The sequence below is a fragment of the Struthio camelus genome, chromosome 9 (assembly GCF_040807025.1).
Source record: "Struthio camelus isolate bStrCam1 chromosome 9, bStrCam1.hap1, whole genome shotgun sequence".
Lineage (NCBI taxonomy): Eukaryota > Metazoa > Chordata > Aves > Struthioniformes > Struthionidae > Struthio > Struthio camelus.
In genome coordinates, this window is record NC_090950.1 from 14274231 (window position 1) to 14293642 (window position 19412).

The 19412-nt window shown below is 39.4% G+C and overlaps 2 protein-coding genes across 10 annotated transcripts in view; one reads left to right on the forward strand and one right to left on the reverse strand.

Moving 5' to 3' along the window:
• Positions 1–5586, forward strand: part of AGFG1 (ArfGAP with FG repeats 1) — a 36690-nt gene extending 31104 nt beyond the window's left edge. For 2 of the 7 annotated variants that reach the window (XM_068953670.1, XM_068953675.1), the window contains 4 exons: positions 1281–1328; positions 2717–2875; positions 4367–4458; positions 4843–5586. In XM_068953670.1, coding sequence (XP_068809771.1) covers positions 1281–1328; positions 2717–2875; positions 4367–4458; positions 4843–4902 — 359 coding nt within the window. In that variant the 3' untranslated portion in view covers positions 4903–5586. The remainder of the gene's footprint in view (positions 1–1280; positions 1329–2716; positions 2876–4366; positions 4459–4842) is intronic. The other 5 variants (XM_068953673.1, XM_068953676.1, XM_068953674.1 and 2 more) reach the window with 3 other exon arrangements.
• On the reverse strand, positions 4842–17827 carry LOC104144641 (thiamine transporter 2-like). Of its 3 annotated transcripts, XM_068953679.1 has the most exons (6): positions 17455–17826; positions 17200–17356; positions 13907–14729; positions 11398–11590; positions 10318–10459; positions 4842–9077 (listed from the first exon to the last, which is right to left on the reverse strand). In XM_068953679.1, exons 2-6 carry the CDS (start codon positions 17347–17349, stop codon positions 8955–8957), a joined length of 1431 nt encoding a protein of 476 aa, XP_068809780.1. In that variant the 5' UTR covers positions 17350–17356; positions 17455–17826; the 3' UTR covers positions 4842–8954. The 3 variants fall into 3 exon arrangements, with proteins under 3 accessions (XP_068809780.1, XP_068809781.1, XP_009674063.2); XM_068953680.1 differs by having other exon boundaries at positions 4842–8697; positions 17200–17827; XM_009675768.2 differs by having other exon boundaries at positions 17200–17826.
• Between the last annotated feature and the right edge of the window lie 1585 nt (positions 17828–19412).

Below are 19412 nucleotides of genomic sequence, written 5' to 3' on the forward strand. Positions count from 1 at the left end.
TCAAAAAATACTATGGAATATACTTCAAAGGAGTCTTTAAAAACCTCTTAGACTTTGCAATGGATTGGGAGTTCCTATTCTGCTTTAGTTAAAATACAACTCTGGTATAAGCTATACAAAAGCCCATACGCTGATACCAAAGATAAAGATTGGAATAAAGATTGATTCTGGAGAAGCACTAAAAAACTACTTCACTTAGACTAACGTGGAGATGAGCATGTTTACAGGATCAGTAACTAATTATACAAATGTGTTAGCTGAAACAGTAGGTGAATTGGAAGAGTCCTTTTTTTCCCCCCTTCTTCTGTAACAGCAAAATAACGAAGTTCAAATATAATCTGAACGCTCATGGTTTACATCTAACTTTCTCAGGCTTCTGTAGGTTTATAACTTCATAGACAAAATAACTTAATCTTTTTTAAAAAAACAACTGTGCTTTTTACTAATCACAGATTTAATTGCATGTTATTTTGTGCTTATTTTCCTTTCTTGAGGCACTGTTAAATTTTGGCACTTTTATCTAACTGGGCTTCTTTTTTTCTTAAATCATTTGTCTGCTCATAAATGCATTTTAATGATGGACTGTGCTCAAAGTTTTTGGTAGGCTGAACTAAACTGATCAGGCTGAGTTAGACTGAATTGATCAGATTCATATCTTCTGCTAAAATGAATTCTTTTTTCAGTTCCTTTTGGGGTACTATGAAGCTAAACTTACTCAAATATTTAGTCACTCTCATGACTACTGCCCTAATTTTAGATCATCTTAAAGAACTTGTAGCCTTCAGAAGCAGCCTTCTTAATGGACTGAAGGAAGCTATTTCAATGTGGATGTCTATCAAATGGCAATACAACAAAGTTAATTGGATAAATCCACTTAAAATTTTTGAGCTAAACCCCTCTACCCTTCTTTCACCTTCTAAACCTTGCTGCCCTTTGCTTGTAGAGGCTTCCAACACTTTTGCTGCTGTACTGAGGTTACATACTAGATAATAGAGATACTGACTGTATGTAATACTCTACTTTCAATGTAAGCTGTAAATGTGTAGCTTGTCCTTTATGCTAAACTTGCTTTTTGCTTGAGCTTTGCTATTTATTAGATGGGAGATTTGATTTGTAGCATTTATTTCTAATGGTATCTTAGCTGAATTTGTTGCTGGTCATGCTATGGAAGAATTATTTGCTTTTAAGTGTTATGCATATGTAAAAGTAGTTATCTAAGAAATTATTCAAAAGTGTATAAACGATTTGACGTTGTCTGGTCTCTTTGTGGCTTCCATAAGGCCTCTCGGGAGCAATGCACTCTCACATATTTCCTCAGGCTCACTTTGGTAGGTGGCCACATTTGGTATTAAGTTTCGTGTGGCTAACTGTTTTTGCTTGTAAAAGCTTATTGGCAGCTATCTGGTTCTCTGCACGTAGAATTTCAGTAGGCTCTTTCTGTCTTTTAAAATGGCGTGGGTGCGGGTATTTGGCAACTGAGGAGGAGAGGGGGAGAGAGAAGCATAGACAACTTGTGTTAAGCAACTAAAACAAAACCATTATTGATAACCTCCATGTCACAGATAATAAGTTGAGTGACTCTTGAAGTTTTATACTCATAGTAGCTTGATGCCTTTTGGGACGTCCCAAGTCACTGCTCATTTTGTGCTTTTGGGTTGGCTGTTTTAGCAAGTTTTCCTGTTGAACAGATTCTCTGCTAACTGCAAGTTGAGAGCAATGTTAGTGTGTTACTTTAGTATGTGCTTTTATCAATAGGTGTTATGTATAATGTCTTGCCCTTGAGTAATTTGAGGGTAAACTGATAAATAAGCTATATTTATAAACTACTTTTTTTTTTTAAACTGGGTTTACTTAAAATCTACTAAAACTTGTAACATTTCAAAAGAACAGTTCTGTTTAATGTTGAACTGGAAGAAAATGCCCAGGATGTGTTTGCACGGAAAAGCCTTCTGTATGCTACTCCCTACTAGAATAACTTTCCAAAAGACTTAATAATGGTTTTGTTTTTACATGTTTGCACTTAATATGCTCCTGTTCATTTTTATGAAGGCATGTGGAATTGCATATGTGCTGTACGTTCTTTACTTGAGATGTTCAGCAGAGAATCAGATGAAAGGAATTTTTTGTTGTTTTGTTTAATTCTTACCTCAACAGTAAGAGTGTTTGCAGTAGGAAGTCTATGTGCTAGTAATTGATGTGCATGGTGAGGGTTTTCTTTAAAGTGACGCTGAGGATGGGATGAAGAGCAAGGGGATGCATGTATCCCATGTGACTTTTTTTCCTTTGACTTGCAACTTGCTTGGAATTAGGGAGGTATTTTTATGCTTTTCTTAGTGGGAGAAAAACAGAGGGGCTTATGCTGCTTGAAAACGCTTGCTTCTGATGTACACACTCTTACTAGAAAAAACTCTGGGGAAGTATTTGATAATGCAGAAAACGTGAAAAAGAATCCCCTTTTTAGAAAGCTTGTCTGAACGTTTGCTGAACTAGCAAATTTGAAACGATTCCATTCATTTTAAAATGCAGAAGTAAATCATGCATCTAGTTTGTGGCAATCTGAGCTGACAAGTCAGTTCAGTGGCTGTCGAAGTCGAATCGAACTCCTGTGTGGTCCCTGAGGTGTTAGATTACTGTTAATACCATGTAAAGAAGAATCTCCTGTCTCATGAAAAAAGCAATTTCTTGCAAATAATTTAATGTTATTTTTCCCTGCCAGCAGCAACATTTGGCACTGCATCCATGAGCATGCCTGCAGGATTTGGAACTCCTGCCTCCTACAGTCTTCCTACTAGTTTTAGTGGCAACTTCCAGCAGCCTGCATTCCCAGCCCAGGCAGCTTTCCCTCAACAGACTGCTTTTGCTCAGCAGCCAAATGGTAGGTTTGCATATTTAAGATAATCTTTTTTAAATGAGAAAAGCATGGAGAAAATGATCTGCTTTTACGTTACCAATAAAGGCTGGATATTTATTTTTATATGAGGTTAATAATGATGAGGAGGAGGGGTCCCATACTATATGTTGGCTCTTTAGTTGACTTTTCCGGGTTGACTTTGCACAAAGGCATAACTGAAGTTTCACCCTAATCTGATACTAAAACGATACTGTTCATAGGTTTAAAGGTTTTTATACAGGAAAGTTGTTTGCGTGTGTTTTTTTGTCTTCATTTTGTAACCTGTTGTAGGTTATAATGTTACATAGACTGCAGTGTCTGCAACCTATTATAACACTTTCTCCAACTCTATAGGGTACAGGCAAGACAAAATTGGAAAGTACACTTTTTCTCCTGAAATGGAAATGATGCAATAACATCTAAATAAAGTATATATGTAGAAGTTGGAAATTGGTTAGTTCTGAACAGTTAGAAATAAAACACAAAAAAGCCCTATTTTTTACTTATACCTGTAATGGTGTCTTATTGTTCATTATTGTAAGTTTTTTACCTATTAAGAAACTTTTAGCTCTAAGGTATTGACACCTCTGTGTCATATAAAGCTTATAATCAGCAGTCATGCTGTTATCATCTCTGAGTGCACTGTTGATGATAAAATATTAATAGAAAAGCCATAAATCTGTGGAGCAATCTTCCAGAGAAAACATCAAGGAGATCTACTTCTGGCTTTCTGGTTCTCCGAGTAAAACTTTTTTGTTGTTGTTGTTACAGACACACGTATGTACACTTTACTTGGATAGTATGGCACTAAACTCTTTATAGAACTGAAGATGATTCACTTCTGTCTGATTTCTGCAGTCCGTGTTACTGCACACTGAGGCAGACTAGGAGCATTCATCTTATCCAGTAATACAGCTGAGGTTACTGAAGAAGTAACCCCCAGGGGAGAGTGGTGTGTTGAAAACTGTTTTCCAAATTATTTTTAATTACTAAACAGGGGCAAGCTCTGAAAACAGAAATATTTAATTGGAAAGGAACACTTGCCATGCTTAAACAGTTCAACTTTCTTGCTGTTTTCCTTTTCAGCCAGTGGGCTTCATACCTGGAACACTCAAAGTTCTTACTGAACTTAAATTTATTTCTAGTCTATGAAATGTTTTTATTTCTACATTCGGGCTAGTTGGGGTGGAGGAGAATGCTGCCTATTTGCATTAGAAACGCGTCGTGCTAGTGCATCTGATATTTCCTTAGTATTGAAACCAACTTGTACATTTAAGCAGTCCTAATATAAATAAAGGTTGAGTGATGAAGTCCAAGTTTAATATTGAAATATTCTTATAATACTATGTGTAGGCTATGTAGCACCTGCTGATTTGGTGCAGTCCAAGCTTGCACTTGTTTTTGTGGGGGAGCTGGAGTAAAAAAACTCTGAAGATTGGTTACTAGTATTAATATTTTCACTGTTATCTTTCCAAGGAGCAGGCTTTGGTGCATTTGGGCAGGCAAAGCCTGTAGTAACTCCTTTTGGACAAGTTGCAGCTGTTGGAGTATCTAGTAACCCTTTTATGGTAAGTGAGTTGATGCAAGATATTAATAGCCTCTGTATGTCTAAAAGGGGACATAAGGTATAATACTTTAATTTAGAGAAGCATGCAGATTGTTTCCCTTTCAAAAAGGGAAGGTAGCATGTGACTCCCCCTAAATGCAATTCAGTAGTCTGATGACATGCATTCATAATACTACTGAAATTGAAATGGAGATACAAACCTACTGTGCTCTTTAAGGTAGTGCTGTTTGAGAGCCACCAAAAAATTAAAAGCTGCAACATAAAAACAAATCTTACCTAGTAAGTTTTTCATTTGATATACCATGCATCTAGGATTTGTAGTATGGAAAAAAATTTTAAATACTTGTCATCTTTTTTTTTTTCTTTTTTTTCTTTTTTCCTCAAGGCTGGTGCACCAACGGGACAATTTCCAACAGGAAGCTCATCAACCAATCCTTTCTTATAGCCTTATAGACACTTTACCCAAAAGAACTCTTATGTGGTCACATAACATCTCTGCGCCTCTTGCACTGTTGTCTTGTTTCACTGATATTAGCTTTAAACACACACACAAAAAAAAAACTCTTTAAGAAGTAAAAATAAAAGCCTGCATTGTGTACCTTAGGAATAAAAATATGAAAGAAAAACAAAACCACCCCCACCCCCCACCAGGTAATAATGTGCAAAACAGAGGGCTGTGGTAACATCCTTGAACCTGTGAATTGGCAGGTAAAAAGTAGCGGTATCATGTATATTAAAATTGGCTAATAAGTTATTGCAGATACCACATTCATTATGCTGCAGTACTGTACATATTTTTCTTAGAAAATAGCTATTTGTGCATATCAGTATTTGTAACTTTAACACATTGTTATGTGAAAAATGTTACTGGGAAATAGATCAGCCACTTTAAGGTGCTGTTGTATCTCTTGGAATGAATGGGCTACATCATTTTAACCATTGGTATTGGAAGTCATAAAGTTAAATTGAAGGTTTGTTCATTTCTCAAAATGTTTTCCTTTCCTAAGAGCTCTTCTATTTATACATGCCTAAATCTCTAATGTTAGAGGGATACCTGTCTGCATAATAAAGCTGATCATGTTTTGCTACAGTTTGCAGGTGGAAAAAAAATAAATATTAGAAAAAACAATTGTGTGGCGTTATTTCTGTTCAGTAACATTTTATTGGGTTAAAATGCACATATCCTGAATCTCATACACATTAACTAAAGCCATATGCTCAGAGGTGAGCTAGGCTGAAAATTTGCACATGTTCAGTCTTGGATATGTTTCATGTTTCTTTTGGTGTCCTTGTGGTTAAACCTGCTGTTCTGGCTGAAGTGAAGTGACCTATTTAGCAGTAAATTGTTTACGTGAACTTGGATTATTTCAGAGCAGCTGTGCTGGAGGCACCAGAGGAGGGTAGTAACTTGAGGGGAAAGGGTTACCTAGGATAGATGCATAATTATGCACAGTTCATGTCTGAGTCTTTAAATATGACTTAGCTGTGATCAGAGCAGTGTGTATGATAGCAGGCCAAGCTACCACAGATGTACTAGTGCTCTTTTTATTAAAAATGTATAGATAATAGTAAAACCTCCCATAGAATATTAAATTCTTGTGTGTGTGTGTTTTTTTTTTTTTTTTAAATTAGAATGTTTTCTGTTATACTAGAATGGAGTTTGTAGAGTAAAAATGTCTGGCTTCCCTAGCCTGTAAGAGGAAGATTGCAAGAAGCATATGGTAACTCACTGTATCAAAATAGGTGGTGGTAGGCTTAAGCTTAGAGACAACTTGGCTTAAATTGAAGTCTAATACTGGCACAAAGCAAACAACTGTAAATATGTCATGACTACATAGAGTTAAAATAAGATTTCTGACCAGCTGGACAGTGATGTTCTGACTGTTTTCAAGATAACAGGAATGAATAAGATCAGATTTTTTTTTAGATGAGTTTTGAGAGAAGGCTATGGAAGCCGATTTGAGACAAACGATAATTTTTGCAGGTAAGCAATTTCACTTGTAATATGGACTACTTGAGTATTTGACCTGTTTATTTCCAGGAGAAGTGAAAGATGTGATCACTGCTTGTAAAACTTATTTTTCTTAATTTGTGCCTATGGGGACTAGGAACTTCCGTATCTTACCTTTTTCTGAAACATTGGAGAGCCCACAAAACTGGGGACAGACCGGTTGCATAAGAGGTTGCTTACAGTAGTATTCCTTGCTTAAATGTCAGTTCTGTCCTGTTAACACTTTTGAAGTTAAAACTGTTGTTGTCAGATTTGGGGTGTGATTTTTTTTTTTTTTTCCCCCCCTTCTCTTTCGCAAGGGCTGTTGGATGGATAGGATGGGTGGTTTACTTCCCAGGAGCCTTTGGGAAATTCACTAAACAATTCCCCTGCAATTGAGGGTTTCCAGGATCTTAGTGGTGCCCTTGGTCTCACTGCTGTTTTTAGTATGGCATAAATATGTGTAGTTCTCCTCTGCTGACCTTACGTGTTTTGGGATAATGACTCGTTAGTGTGGTAACAAGTGGGGAAAGCGAGAGTTCAGAAGGATTTGTGGAAACCTTCGGTATACTTGCAGCAGGGAACTGGACCGAATTACCCAGGTACCTCATCAATGAGAGGAACAGCCCTCTGGGAGGCGAACAGTCCTTTGCTCCTGTCACATAAACTGAAGTAAAGGCCTTGGACAAGAGCTAATGAGATCGGAGTCAGCTGCAGTTGTTCTGATCCAAACAAAGCTGGGTACTGCTAAAGGACCCTGAGCAGAAACTGACACCATAGCTGTTTTGTTGGTTGAATTTTTTTTTTTTTAATGATAGCTGTATTTACAAAATTAATTCTTGTCATAGAAACTTCTGTAGTTAGTTACTCGCACAGTTGCTCATATAATTGGCATAGTTACCAAAAAGCCATACTTCCATTAGCTTTTCAGTATCCTCTTCTGCTTTACCACCACAGCATTTCACTTTGTAATGTACCAGCTTCCTTGTGCACATATTAATTTGGAGAGCTTCTATATTGTTTCTTTTAGTCCTAATATATTAAATTCTTACATGTGTGAGGCACATCATGAAACAGTTCCAAAAGGGTAGATGTGATGCCCAGGTACTGTAGTTCTAAATTATTTAACTGTAACGATTGCAGAATTCCCAGGTACTGCATAGAATCAAATACTGAGGCAAGAGTTTAATTAAAAAGGGGCCAAATCTAGTTGGAGTTACTGAAAGAGGAGAACTATAAATCTGATGCAGATATTTTGATCTCTTGCAGGGAAAACTTCTTGGGGCATAAAAGTAAACTCAAACAACTTTAAAAATTGTTTTTAAAGGAACTTATCATTTTGACTCTCTTGTGAGCTGAATAGGGAGAAATATCAGTTATTTCTTACTCTTGGCAAATTTGTACATAGTGGTAAAGGAGCACAATGGAATTCACGTTCTCATTCCTCTCTAAAGTGGACGTTGTCAAACATGCATTAATTTTAATTCTATCTAAATTTAAAAATTTTCCTATTTTACTAAGACTGCCTTATATAGAAATTGAAATGCCTCCCCATGTTTTTAAAAAAAAAAACAAAAAAAAAAAAGCACCAGTAAGGGTTGAGGGTTTTTTGCTTCCACAGATCAGTATATGTGGGTCCTAGAAGTTGTCAGACATAATTAAGGTGTATGCTGAGTCTCTAAGCTAATCTCTCTTTATCAAGACAGACATTTAGTGTGCTGTATTCATGCATCTTCAACCAATTTACAGCAAAATTGTCACTGCATCAGTAGCAGTTTGTCTCTAATGACATGTATTTTTAAAGTCCTGTAACTCCAGACTTCAGAGGGATGTATTATCTATGTGGAGTCTGAACTGACTGCTTTTCGCTCACTAGCAAGAATAAACTGAAAAGACAGTATTGTTATACTATATGGTATTGCAGTAATCAATTTTTGAACATAGAGAAGTAGCAGCTCTAGAAAAATGATTTATTGCTATCTGTGATGACTCGTTTTTAAAATGCATGTCACATCTTACAGGTGAGAAAAGTGTAAGCCTTGAAGTGTTTTGTGGGAAGCTGTCATGGAGAATATTTTGCTGCTGTGGGGTAACTGCCTCGTTAGAAATGTGTGAAGGTGTTACGTGAGACTAAAGCTGCCTTCAGTTGAAATCCTCGACAGAAGTGCAAGCTCAAAGGTGTTTTTCCTCAACTCTTCTTTGAGGTTCAGGCCTCTGAGTGCGCTTGCCTCCCACGGCGTTCATTGAGCACTAATGTAAGTTTTGATGTCAGGCCTCTTATCATTAAATTAGAGTTGAAATAGAGGGTTGTTTGAGGTTGGGATTAGAACTACTGGGGAAAATGGTGCTGGGAGGCGGGGAAAGCAAAGCTCTTTATGCTCAAGGCATATAAACAGCCCGTTCCACCACTTGATCGAGCGTTGTTTCCCCTAATTCATCGCTCAGGTGATGCGGCCTTCTGCACTATTGCTTGCAACCATTCTTTTCATCTCTGTTTTTCTTCCCCCTTAATTACCAATACTTTCCCCAGTCACACTGGTATTTCTGCATTTGACGGAGATAATGGTGTGTGTGCTTCTGATCAGGAAAATCCCAGCTATGACTGTAAAGTAGCTGCCATAAATGAGAAACTGGGAAAGGGGATGGGGAGGAAGGAGAAGAAGAGACAAGAATTGTTTTGGTTTTGTTTGTTTTTTCTGTCAGGTGAAAAACAGGTGGGTGTCCCTTCACTGCCTCTTCCCTTCCCTGGCAACCGTTCCCCGGAACGGTCCCAGGCTGTACAGAATTCGGGAAGTTCGGCTGCCTGACAGTCCCTTAGGAAGTCTGCTGTGGGAGAAGGAGGGAGAGAGAACGCACCCTGTTACGTCCTCTCGCCACCTCAGCAAGGCAGCAGGACAGCTGCCCTGCACTGACTTTTTTTTTTCTTTTTTATAACGTCAAATCTCTTCCCTGACCAAAACTTCCCTAAAACTAATCTTGGTCGGGTTGGTCATTGATGGGCTGTAAAATATTACTGAGATTATCTCTTATATTCCTGTGAAATGTGAAACTCTGTTACTTGCTTCTGTGTTCCATGTTGCAGCATGCTCTTGAGATACTCTTGCTGTGGAAAGTCTGGCTTGGCGAGCAGCTGCTTTCTTTAAAAATTCTCTAGTGTTTGTCACTGGGTAGCTTATCTTTATCAGCTTTCTTAATACAAGTCCAATCAGGTGTGACAGTTGTGAAAATTAAACTTTGTGCTTTGAACGTCCCTTGACATACTGTGGGCGTAACAAGAGTAAAGACTTTCATCTTTGCCAAACAAATCTAAGCTTCTGACCACCCGCACGTTAGTACTGTTGAAAGTGCTCCTGTTCTGCCTTGCTGATCATGCTGAAAAGATGAAAGCTTTAACTTGGACTTCATTCAATATGTATGTTTAAACTAATTCCGAAAGTTGCCTGAGAATCGTGAGACTAATATTTCCAGAATTAAAGTACACATGAAACTACATAAATTAGAATGACCCTAGTAATGAAGACACTTGGGTTACCTTTTACTTTGTTTCCCAGTTCTGTTTAGGGTATTCTGATAAACTTGTGAATAGTAAGCTTTTAAATAAAAGGAAACTGAGTAATAGGGAGTGATTCTTTCCCTTTTGCTTTACAAAACTATTCTTAAAGTAATAGCAGACGTGCAAAACTGATAGGACTAAAGGACAAGTGGGTTATAGTGGCTACCAGCAGTTCACTTTAAATGAACCTGCTTTCAAGTGAGTAATTTGCTACGCTAGCTCACTAGCTAATACCCTCCAAAAAGCTAACCTCAGAGTAGAACCCTTGTTTGGAGGAGAGTAAGGGACTGGGGAGGGGTGTGAGTAACGACGCTTACCTGAGTGCTGATATCCAGTCCCAGACCTTTGGAATCTACTACAACAGCAGTTAAAATTGTCTGAATCACCAGAGCAAAAAAGTTGTTGAAGCCAAACATTAAAGCATAACGCTCCATGCTTAGATTGACAGCAATCTGAAACCTAAAAATGAATGTACAGGTTAACTTAAACTGTGGAGAACATGAACGCTTGCACTTTCTTTCTGAGAGAAAGTTTGGGTATGATTTTATGTGCACGTTGGAATCTTTGTAGGATCTTCCCCAATAGCTCCTCACTTGTAGCTATTAGGTGTGTGTGTTTTGAGTGTGTGGGGGGTGGGTGGTTTTGGTTTTTTTTCTCCTTCCTTTCCTCAACAGCTTCTTTTTATAAGGCTGGTTTTTGGTTTTGCCACTTTAGCCACATATATCCTGCTTATCCTTTTTTTTTTTTCTTTTTTTCTTCTTTGAGTGGATATTTCTGCTATATGACTGATAATGAACAGACTTGGCTAGAAGTTTGTTTTGTGGTTTGCTTATCTCTTTTGATATCTCAGTGTACCCTGACTGTGGAAGGATCTGATTTTCAGGTTGTTGCATTTGTATGTAACCCTAGATCTTTCTGTAATTCCCATCTAAGTGCAGACTTCTGACGATGCTTAAAAGAGGCCTCCAGCCACTTGGAGGATTACATATTCAACCTTTTTTGAACCGCATCTTCTGAAGAAGCGTGTTTCACTTTCCTTCATCTACTTATGTGATATTGTGTAAATGATGTGAAATGCAGTAAACTGAGAACATTCAGAAATGAAGACTTGCATATGATGCATTTAATGTTTAGCAAAGATTTGTACATAGATGACTAGGCAGCTCGATGCAGAATAAGGTAGTTACTGACTTGGAGTAAGCCATTGCAATGGTCAGGTCCTATGCTCTTAAGCATAATTTTATATAAGCTAGAAATAATATAATGTGCTGCTGTCCTGACCTGTTCAAACTCTCATTTCAAGGGAAACGCTCAAAATTTTCATAAGTGTGAAGTATGAAATGAAACTAATTAATTTAAATCAACTTAACTGGAACAATTGGGTGGGTTATACTTACGTTGCTATTGTTATAAGGAGCATATAGCATGACTTAAAAGCAAGGTAACCAGCGTAACATGCCCAGATGTTCTCGGTAAAGTACATGAGAAATAGAGAACCAGCATCCATTGCAGAAAAAATCCCCAAAGCCAGTTCTCCAGAAAGGTCCCAATTTATTTTGACATATCCAACTGCCATGGATGTTGCTGAACCTAAAAACAAAAACAAACAAAAACAAAAAAAACCTGAAAATAAGTTACAACTGCAAAACACAGTCATTCCTCTAGAGCCATAGCATAATTTAGTGAATAGATCGTGCCAGTATCTCTTGATGCTCTTTCTTAGGGCCACAATGGGCTTTGATAATGCTGTAGCTTATTTTCTGTTAGGTTCTTAGTCTTCTGTTTCCCTTGTTTATGGAGGTTTCACATACTGAATTACTCCAAGAAAACATCTCATGCCTAAGGCTGGAGGCAGCAGTGCACTGTCTGTTGTGGTGTTACTCCATTTTGACAACTGTGAGTAAAGGGAAGAAAAACCCCACCAAGCTTTTTCTGTTAAAAAGTGCATAATAGAGATCAGTTCCTTCATGTAAAGACCTTCCTGAAATGAAAATCTGCTGTACTCCTTCCTGCTCTTATGAGATGATTTTTTTTCTTTTAAGGAAACTAGCTTTGGTTTCTGGTGGAGGATTTTATGGGCTGCATTTCTCAACTCTTCTCTGACCATCAGCTCTAGTAAAAACCCTTATTTGAATGTAATACGGTATAACTTTAACTCCAATGTCTTAATTTGTATCTCAAAAATAATGATGAGGTTTACTTTTCTTCACATGTCAGTTCTGAAAGAAAGGACTTTTACAGTAGTAGAAGGTGTCCAGCTGTATCTTGTCCTTTATGTTCCTTTTGCACAGAGGCTCTTGCATGTTTCTGAAAGCTTTGAAACACAGTATTCTGAGGTTTGGGAGCTTAGAAGGAAAGAAGTCTGGTTCCCACACGTTATGCATCAGCCTAAGTCATGAGACTCCACTGAGCAGTTCCTGGTGGGTTGGGGAGCAGACAACTACTAACTACCCAGATTTTTCTCAGGCGGGCTGGCATGCATTAGTGCAGAGCTAGACTCTTTGCTGGCTGCAGGTGCTCTACAGCATAATTCAAAAGTCAAAGTAGGCCTGCCACCTTGGTCCCATCACTGCTGTAACCAAGGGGATTCTAGTAATTAATAGTATTTCAGAGTATGGATAACACTCGCAAGTGCCAAAGGGCTTAAAAACACAAAAAGCCCCTATGAGTACTGCTCAAATAGGTAATCTCAGAAGTTTTGGGGTAGCTTCAGCAAAACACATTCCATGCTGCTTACAGGGAGGAAGAGTGAACTGACGGTTCCCTGTAGGAATGTGAGAGGGGGCTGCAGGTACAAAGGAGATGGATCTGTGGCAATGTGAGCTTGAAAACAAGGCTCTGTTGGTGCTGCACAGCTATTTAAATGAAGAAGTGATGCTTTGAAGTGGCTGTAAAGCAGAAGGCACACAAGTGAAGGGGGAGGCCATTCAGTTGGATCAAGTAATTGTAATGAAAGAAATCTCAGAATTACAGAATAGCTGAGTTTAGAAGATCTCTCTTGGAGATCATCTGGTCCAACCTCCCTGCTCAAAGCAGGTCAGCCAGAGCAGGTTGCCCGTGACAGTGTCTAGCTGAGCCTTGAATATCTCCAAGGTTGGACACTCCACAACCTCTCTGGGCACCCTACTCCAGTGTTTAATCAGCCTTGCAACAAAAAAGCTTTTTCATATATTTAAGTGGAATTTCCCATATTTAAATTTGTGCCCACTGCCTCTTGTCCTGTCTCTTGGCATCACTAAGAAGGCTCTGACTCACCCTTCTTCCCCCCTTTTCCCCCCCACCCCAAATCAGATATGTATACACAACGATAAGATCTCCTCTGAGGTTTCTCATCTCGAGGCTAAACAATCCCAGCTCTGTCTCTGTCTTCGTCATGTTCAGAGGTAAACATTTTGATCAAGACATGGATGCGCTTGCAGAATGTTGAGGATAATTGATCCTGAAATGATTTTAATCTATGTTCTAAACAAATTATCTAGAGCATTTTCTCTGTTAATATGCTGCCTTTTAATTCTTAAGCCACCTGGTTTATGCGTTTTGGGGGGGGAGGAGAAGGCCAAGTGTCATTGCGCAGGTATTTCAACTACTTACTTGGGGTTGAATTCATGGTTTAAGCAGAGCTGTGAACATAAACTCTTAACTCTTTGGTAGAATAAGCCTGTAAGAAATATTTTTATATAAATATATATACAGTCTTTTTTTTGATTGTTTTTGAGGACTCCACCTCATTCTGTATAATAAGAATGTACTTTGCACGTTATTTATAGGCGGTTACATGTTGGAGGCTGCTGTGGTTTGGCCCTTGACTCTCATGGGGAAATAAACAGAAAGGCACCAAAGATGTTACTAAAGAATGCCATAAGGGTATGCCAGATCAGAGGTAGTTGCTAAAGTTCTTTTACTTACCTAAAAAAGTTGCTATTGCTTCGGCAGCTCCATTATAGACCGCAGAGCTATGAGAGGGGGCTCTGAAGTCCCACAGCACTTGGATATAGTTCACAACCTGGTTAAAGCCTGCTGTGGCCAGAGCCCACCACAGGGACCAGTAAAGAAGTTTTCTAGAGCCATAGCAATCCCGTAAGTCCCAGCACAGCTGCACCAGCACCCTGAGTGCCTGATTCTGGGGCTGGGCTTGGTCAGCCGGCTGCTCGGGTGTTGGTCTTGTGTCGGGTGGTGCAGGGGCTCCGTCCCCCTGGCAGCCGGAGGGCTCGTTGGGGCCGGAGGTACTTGACTCTGGACTTTTAACTGTTCCGTGGAGATGTTCTGGGGAAGCGTCTTTATGGAAGAACATACTCTTCTGGGGCGTTGGGAGGAAAAACGAGCACGCGAACGCTAAGGATAGGGAAGCCAAAGTAATGGCGTTGAGGTGGAAGTAGGAGACGTGGGCCAAGGAAACCAGAAGCTGTCCCAGCACTGCAGCAACGGTGGCCGCCGCAAGGGTGATGCTGCGGCAGTAGCTGGTCGCTTTCTGGTAGTGCTCGGTGCTGACGACGCTGTAGATGTAGGCGTAATAGGCGACCTCGGTGGCTGTCACCATGCCGTAGAAGAACTCCACCACCTGCATGGCCACCACTCCGTGTGCAAAGAGGAGCAAGAGCCATGTGATGATGAAGCTGACGCCCTGCAGGATGATGATGGGCTTGTAGCGTGCGTAGTCCGTAATCAAGAAGACGGGGAAAAGGAGCGCCAGGTAGGAGTACGTCCAAACTGGGAAAATCTGGTTTGTCACCTAGAAGGCAAAAGAGGAAATCTCTATTATTTTTGGAGGCTTGTGATGATAGTATCAGAGCAAAAGGGATGGTGACAGGAAACCTTAATTTGTGCGTGTTTAGATTGCCATAAAGTATACAACTGCAAACGCACTCCTTCAGTAGGCAAAGGGAAATACTGCAAGACTAACATTACATAAACGTGCAGACTGGCTTAAAATACGATCAACTCCAATACAGCTAAAGGCCTATGAAGAAACCAGATTTTGATGCCTAGCTTTTTGAAGTGTAACAGCTTTTCTGTCAGAGCAAAGGGTCTGTCTAACGCTAAATCCTATTTCCAGCTATAGCTGAAAATGAATGCCTATTTAGCTTTTCCTATACTTTTGGTCATCTCTGCCTTTTGGTAGAATTAAGAAAAAAAAAAATTCATATCCTTCTTACCATGGGAGACCTGAATCTGCACATCCTGAGTCGTAGCTCTTACTGCTAGAAATACCTTATGAGTAGTCTTCTAATTTTATGCATAGGAAGTAAATACAAGTCCTTGATGGAAGAGTGTTTGCATAAGTTTTAGTTGTCCTTAAGTGTATAGGTGCTCTGAAAAGGAATTATCTGCATTCAGCTTGGATGGTGCTGTGTACTAATCTCTGCTAAAACTCAATGTTTGCCTGGACAGCTTTGACTACTGGGGCAGGAGTACCTATTTTGTTAAATACAGTCATAGACAAAGTTCCTCTGGTGATGTGGAAGATGCCTGTTTAGGGGAGGTCTTAACCAGCAGTTCCTGAACCTAGTGGGATGTTAGTTTGCGATCACTTGCTTTCCAGCTTAAGCAACTGGACTTGAGTGGAATTGTTTCAAATGTTGAGGGAACAAAAATAGCTGGATTCCTTTCTCTTTCATTTTGTGGTGTTTACTTTCTCTGAACTAGTACTGAAATGAGTTGCATGATGAGCAGCAGGTTCACCACAACTTGCTGGGTGAATTCTCTGGTTTCTCTGTTCTTCAGGTTTTTTCTAATAGTTTGACTAAAACTTGTGGAATTAGTGCACTGTGAAGGACAAGTTGGCTGAAAAAGCCAGTACCTGCACTGTCCTTATTTTTTGCATTGAGCATTGTTGCTGAGATCACAGAATCACAGAATCGTTTAGGTTGGATGGAGATCATCTAGTCCAACCCCCCTGCTCAAGCAGGGTCACCTAGAGCATAGTGCCCAGGATCACATCCAGACGGGTTTTGAATATCTCCAGGGAAGGAGACTCCACCACCTCTCTGGGCAACCTGTTCCAATGCTCTGTCACCCTCACAGTGAAGAAGTTTTTCCTCAGCTTCAGATGGAACTTCCTGTGGTTCAGTTTCTGCCCATTGCCTCTTGTCCTGTTGCTGGCCACCACGGAGAAGAGGCTGGCCTCATCCTCTTGACACTCCCCCTTCAGATACTTGTACACGTTGATGAGATCCCCTCTCAATCTTCTCTTCTCCAGGCTGAACAGGCCCAGCTCTTGCAGTCTTTCTTCATAGGAGAGGTGCTCCAGTCCCCTCATCATCTTGGTAGCCCTCCGCTGGACTCTCTCCAGTAGGGCCATGTCTCTCCTGTACTGGGGAGCCCAGAACTAAGAATTAAGGTGAGCCCAGAACTAAGAACTAAGAATCAGAATTAAGGCATCCTATCTGGATGTCTGTTTATTGCCTTTGAGAGAAAGAAGAAGAAAAAATCCTTTTTTGGTAAAAATGTAGAGAGGAAAAAAACACGGGTGGCTTTTTTCAGAAGAAACCTTAGGTTCATGCTATGCTAGCAGATTGTCTCAGTATTTGCTAGTATAAATCAAGAATGATTGTTCTTTGTATTAGCTGTATGTTGTTTTACTAAGCTTGCGTTTTCTAATTATAGCGTTAGCCCTGCAACTCAGCTGCTTGTTAACTAAGGCCCCTTTGGCTACAACATGTGCTCCTGAAGCAGCCAGTGCTTAGTACGGGAGTAAAGCAAGGAAACTTAAAATATATGCTTTTGTCAAAACTTTTTGTATGTGAATCTGACCTGTACAGGCGAATGAATGCATAGAATAGTCTTGTAATACAGGTGGTAATCTAGCTGCTCGTAACTGCTCGTATGTAGCTTTCTTGCTATTTCAAATCATTGCTTCACTGTCATTGTGATCAATTCCACAGTAAACAGAAATAAATCTTAGTATTGCTCCTCCTGCAATTCTGGAGAAGGATACTTTCAGCAAAGTCAGGTCATCTAGTCCCTCTCCATTTCCTAAACAGTAGTTGAAGCTGTTTTAGAGCCCTAAGAACGTAGGGACTTCCAAATTTTGACCCTCTGCAAAAGGGGAGCATCCTTATTCTTTGCCAGAAGATTCTTACTTTATCTAGAGAATCATATTTATGCCTGTATTTTTGAGTATTTTATTTCCTGTTCAGTTGTTGCTGTATGGTTTAATGCTTTAAATATTCCAATTACTGCTTTAGAGAGTAGTTACGTACCTCCTCAATTGTTAGGTTTTTGTCTGGTCCAGTTAGATAAGGAGTGAGAAAAGGTTCCGATGGCCTCATCGTGGAAAAAAATCCATTGGCACAGAGGATCAGTGTGGGATAAATCCAGCTGCTGCTGATGGCTTCCTTGTAGCAATCCATAACCTAACTGAAAGGGTGAAGAAGTAAACAAAACAGGAATTTATAAAGGTGCTCTCTACAGTGGGTACAGATTCACTGGTAAGTTTGCATGTTAACTAATCCTACTTTCGCTACTGTTTCTCTCGCCATATTTCCCGGTAATCACAGATACAGCTTGTAAATGAACAACCTGGGTCAAAGTACACAAGTGGTGTTAAATTCCACTCTTTGCGTCATCTGTTAAGGGTTGTTCTTAATGTGTATCAAGGGTTGTTCTAAATGACATACTTAGAATTGAGTGCATGATTTTAGTGAAGGAATGAAGCTCCATTACAGTCTCATTTCAGAATAAATGGATTTGCAAACTGTCAGATTAAAGCTCATTCTCAACAGGCTGGATAGGGCTTTGAATTGCCTTCTGAGAACCAAGTGGAACGATGAGAAGTGCAAGTCTGTTTGCAGAGAGTGAGAGCCCCCAGCCAGGTATCCATCGTGAGCTGGGTTTCTTCAAAATACTTTAATACTCGCCATATTTCTTATGCTTTGGTGATTAAAGTGGGCAAATAAAGATGCAGAAACAATTTGCTCTTTGATTTTGCTAATTATATCTGCTTGGGCTTAGTAAAGAAGGATCTTCACTTCACTTTTGAAAGTGATGATCAAAATGGGAAGAATGAAACTTGTTTGTTTACAGTAGATGGTAGTAAAAAAAAAAGTCTAAAAATTAATTTTTAGAATTTATTTTACTTGTTTTCACTTTAGAAATTCAGTTCCACTCTTCCTGGGAAAACAAATGAAACGAGTGTCCTGGAATATATAGGAGAGAGAGCACTGAGAGGCCAGAATCAAGCTGATGGAAGCTGGTTTTTTAACTATTCAATTCCCCTATATAGCTATCACTTTAGAAAATATGTCTTTATATAGCACTACAAGAGATTATATTAAAATTTCCTCTATGTTGCTGTATGTCATTAAGGCAATATTTGTGTGACCGTATCAGAAAAAGGCCAACCCTAGCCTTGAAACTTGTTTTGTTGTTTTTTTTTTTTTTTAAATCACCTCTGGTTATCATCTTCTATAAATCATTGTTTCTATGTATATAGACAAAGTGTTATCTTTTAACTCTTTAAATTTGCCTTGAAATCTTTTGATATCCATTACATCTTTTGAAAATGAAAATATATTAAAAACTGGATGAATGAGCAATGACATCAACATAAATCTTGCATCCCTTCCAAATGAGATTAATGTGAGCAAGTGAGAGTAATGAATGAACTGTCAAAGCTGTGACTGTGGTGCGTTTATTGTGGATCCATGTGCAGTCTCCTCCTAGGATGACTTTCTAGCATGTAGAGTTAGAAACCAGCCCTCATGATCTCAGATAGTAAGAAATTTCTAGGTCTTTTTAAAAATGACTTGGGAAATGAGCTTGATAGAATGTTAATTAAGAAATATTCATGACAACTCTTGCTTGCAGAATTTGTCTCGAAGATTACCGGGGAAGCCTTTTCCTTTGAAAGCTTTGTCTGCAAAGTGAGTTTTAATTTGAAGATAGAGCCTTAAGACTTGCAGTAGCTAATGAGTCATAAAAGCTGACATGACAAAAATGCAATCAGTTGACTGCATTTTTGTGTTAGTTAATACCTTTAAATACTCTGGCCTCCAATTCACCCATAGATCACAGCACATGTTAGGAAACATGGGCTGACGTTGGCAGCACGTGACTCTGCAGGTAGCTCAGAGACCTGCAGGCTTGCTGGGTTTCTTCTGACTGTACTGGCATTGCTGGGAGGGTAGGAAGAAAGGGCATGGATTACCATATACTGTTAGTTGGCCAGAAATTATTTCTACATGTGGACCAGTCTGTGAACTTATCTCTGTGGTAAATTGACAAACTTGTAAGAAGCTTTTTATTAAAAAAAAAAAAAAAAAAAAATTACTGAAATGCCTGGGTTCATTAGAGGATGGTGCTGAAATCTGCCCTTGAGGGAAGGGGCGTTGTGGGACATGTGGTCCCACACGGGAGCAGCCAGCGTGGCCCTGGCGCAGGGCACCAGCAACCAGCACGGCTCTGCCTTGAACAG

Bases quoted from the DNA above. Each gene is read 5' to 3' on its own strand.
- LOC104144641 (XM_068953679.1), bottom strand. From the start codon at position 17,349: ATGGATTGCTACAAGGAAGCCATCAGCAGCAGCTGGATTTATCCCACA. The intron at 10,460-11,397 runs GTAAGTATAACC...ATTCATTTTTAG, and splicing joins CTCCTTATAACAATAGCAAC to GTTTCAGATTGCTGTCAATC. The intron at 9,078-10,317 runs GTAAGCGTCGTT...CCCCTTTCCCAG, and splicing joins GACTGGATATCAGCACTCAG to TTTCTCATTTATGGCAGCTA.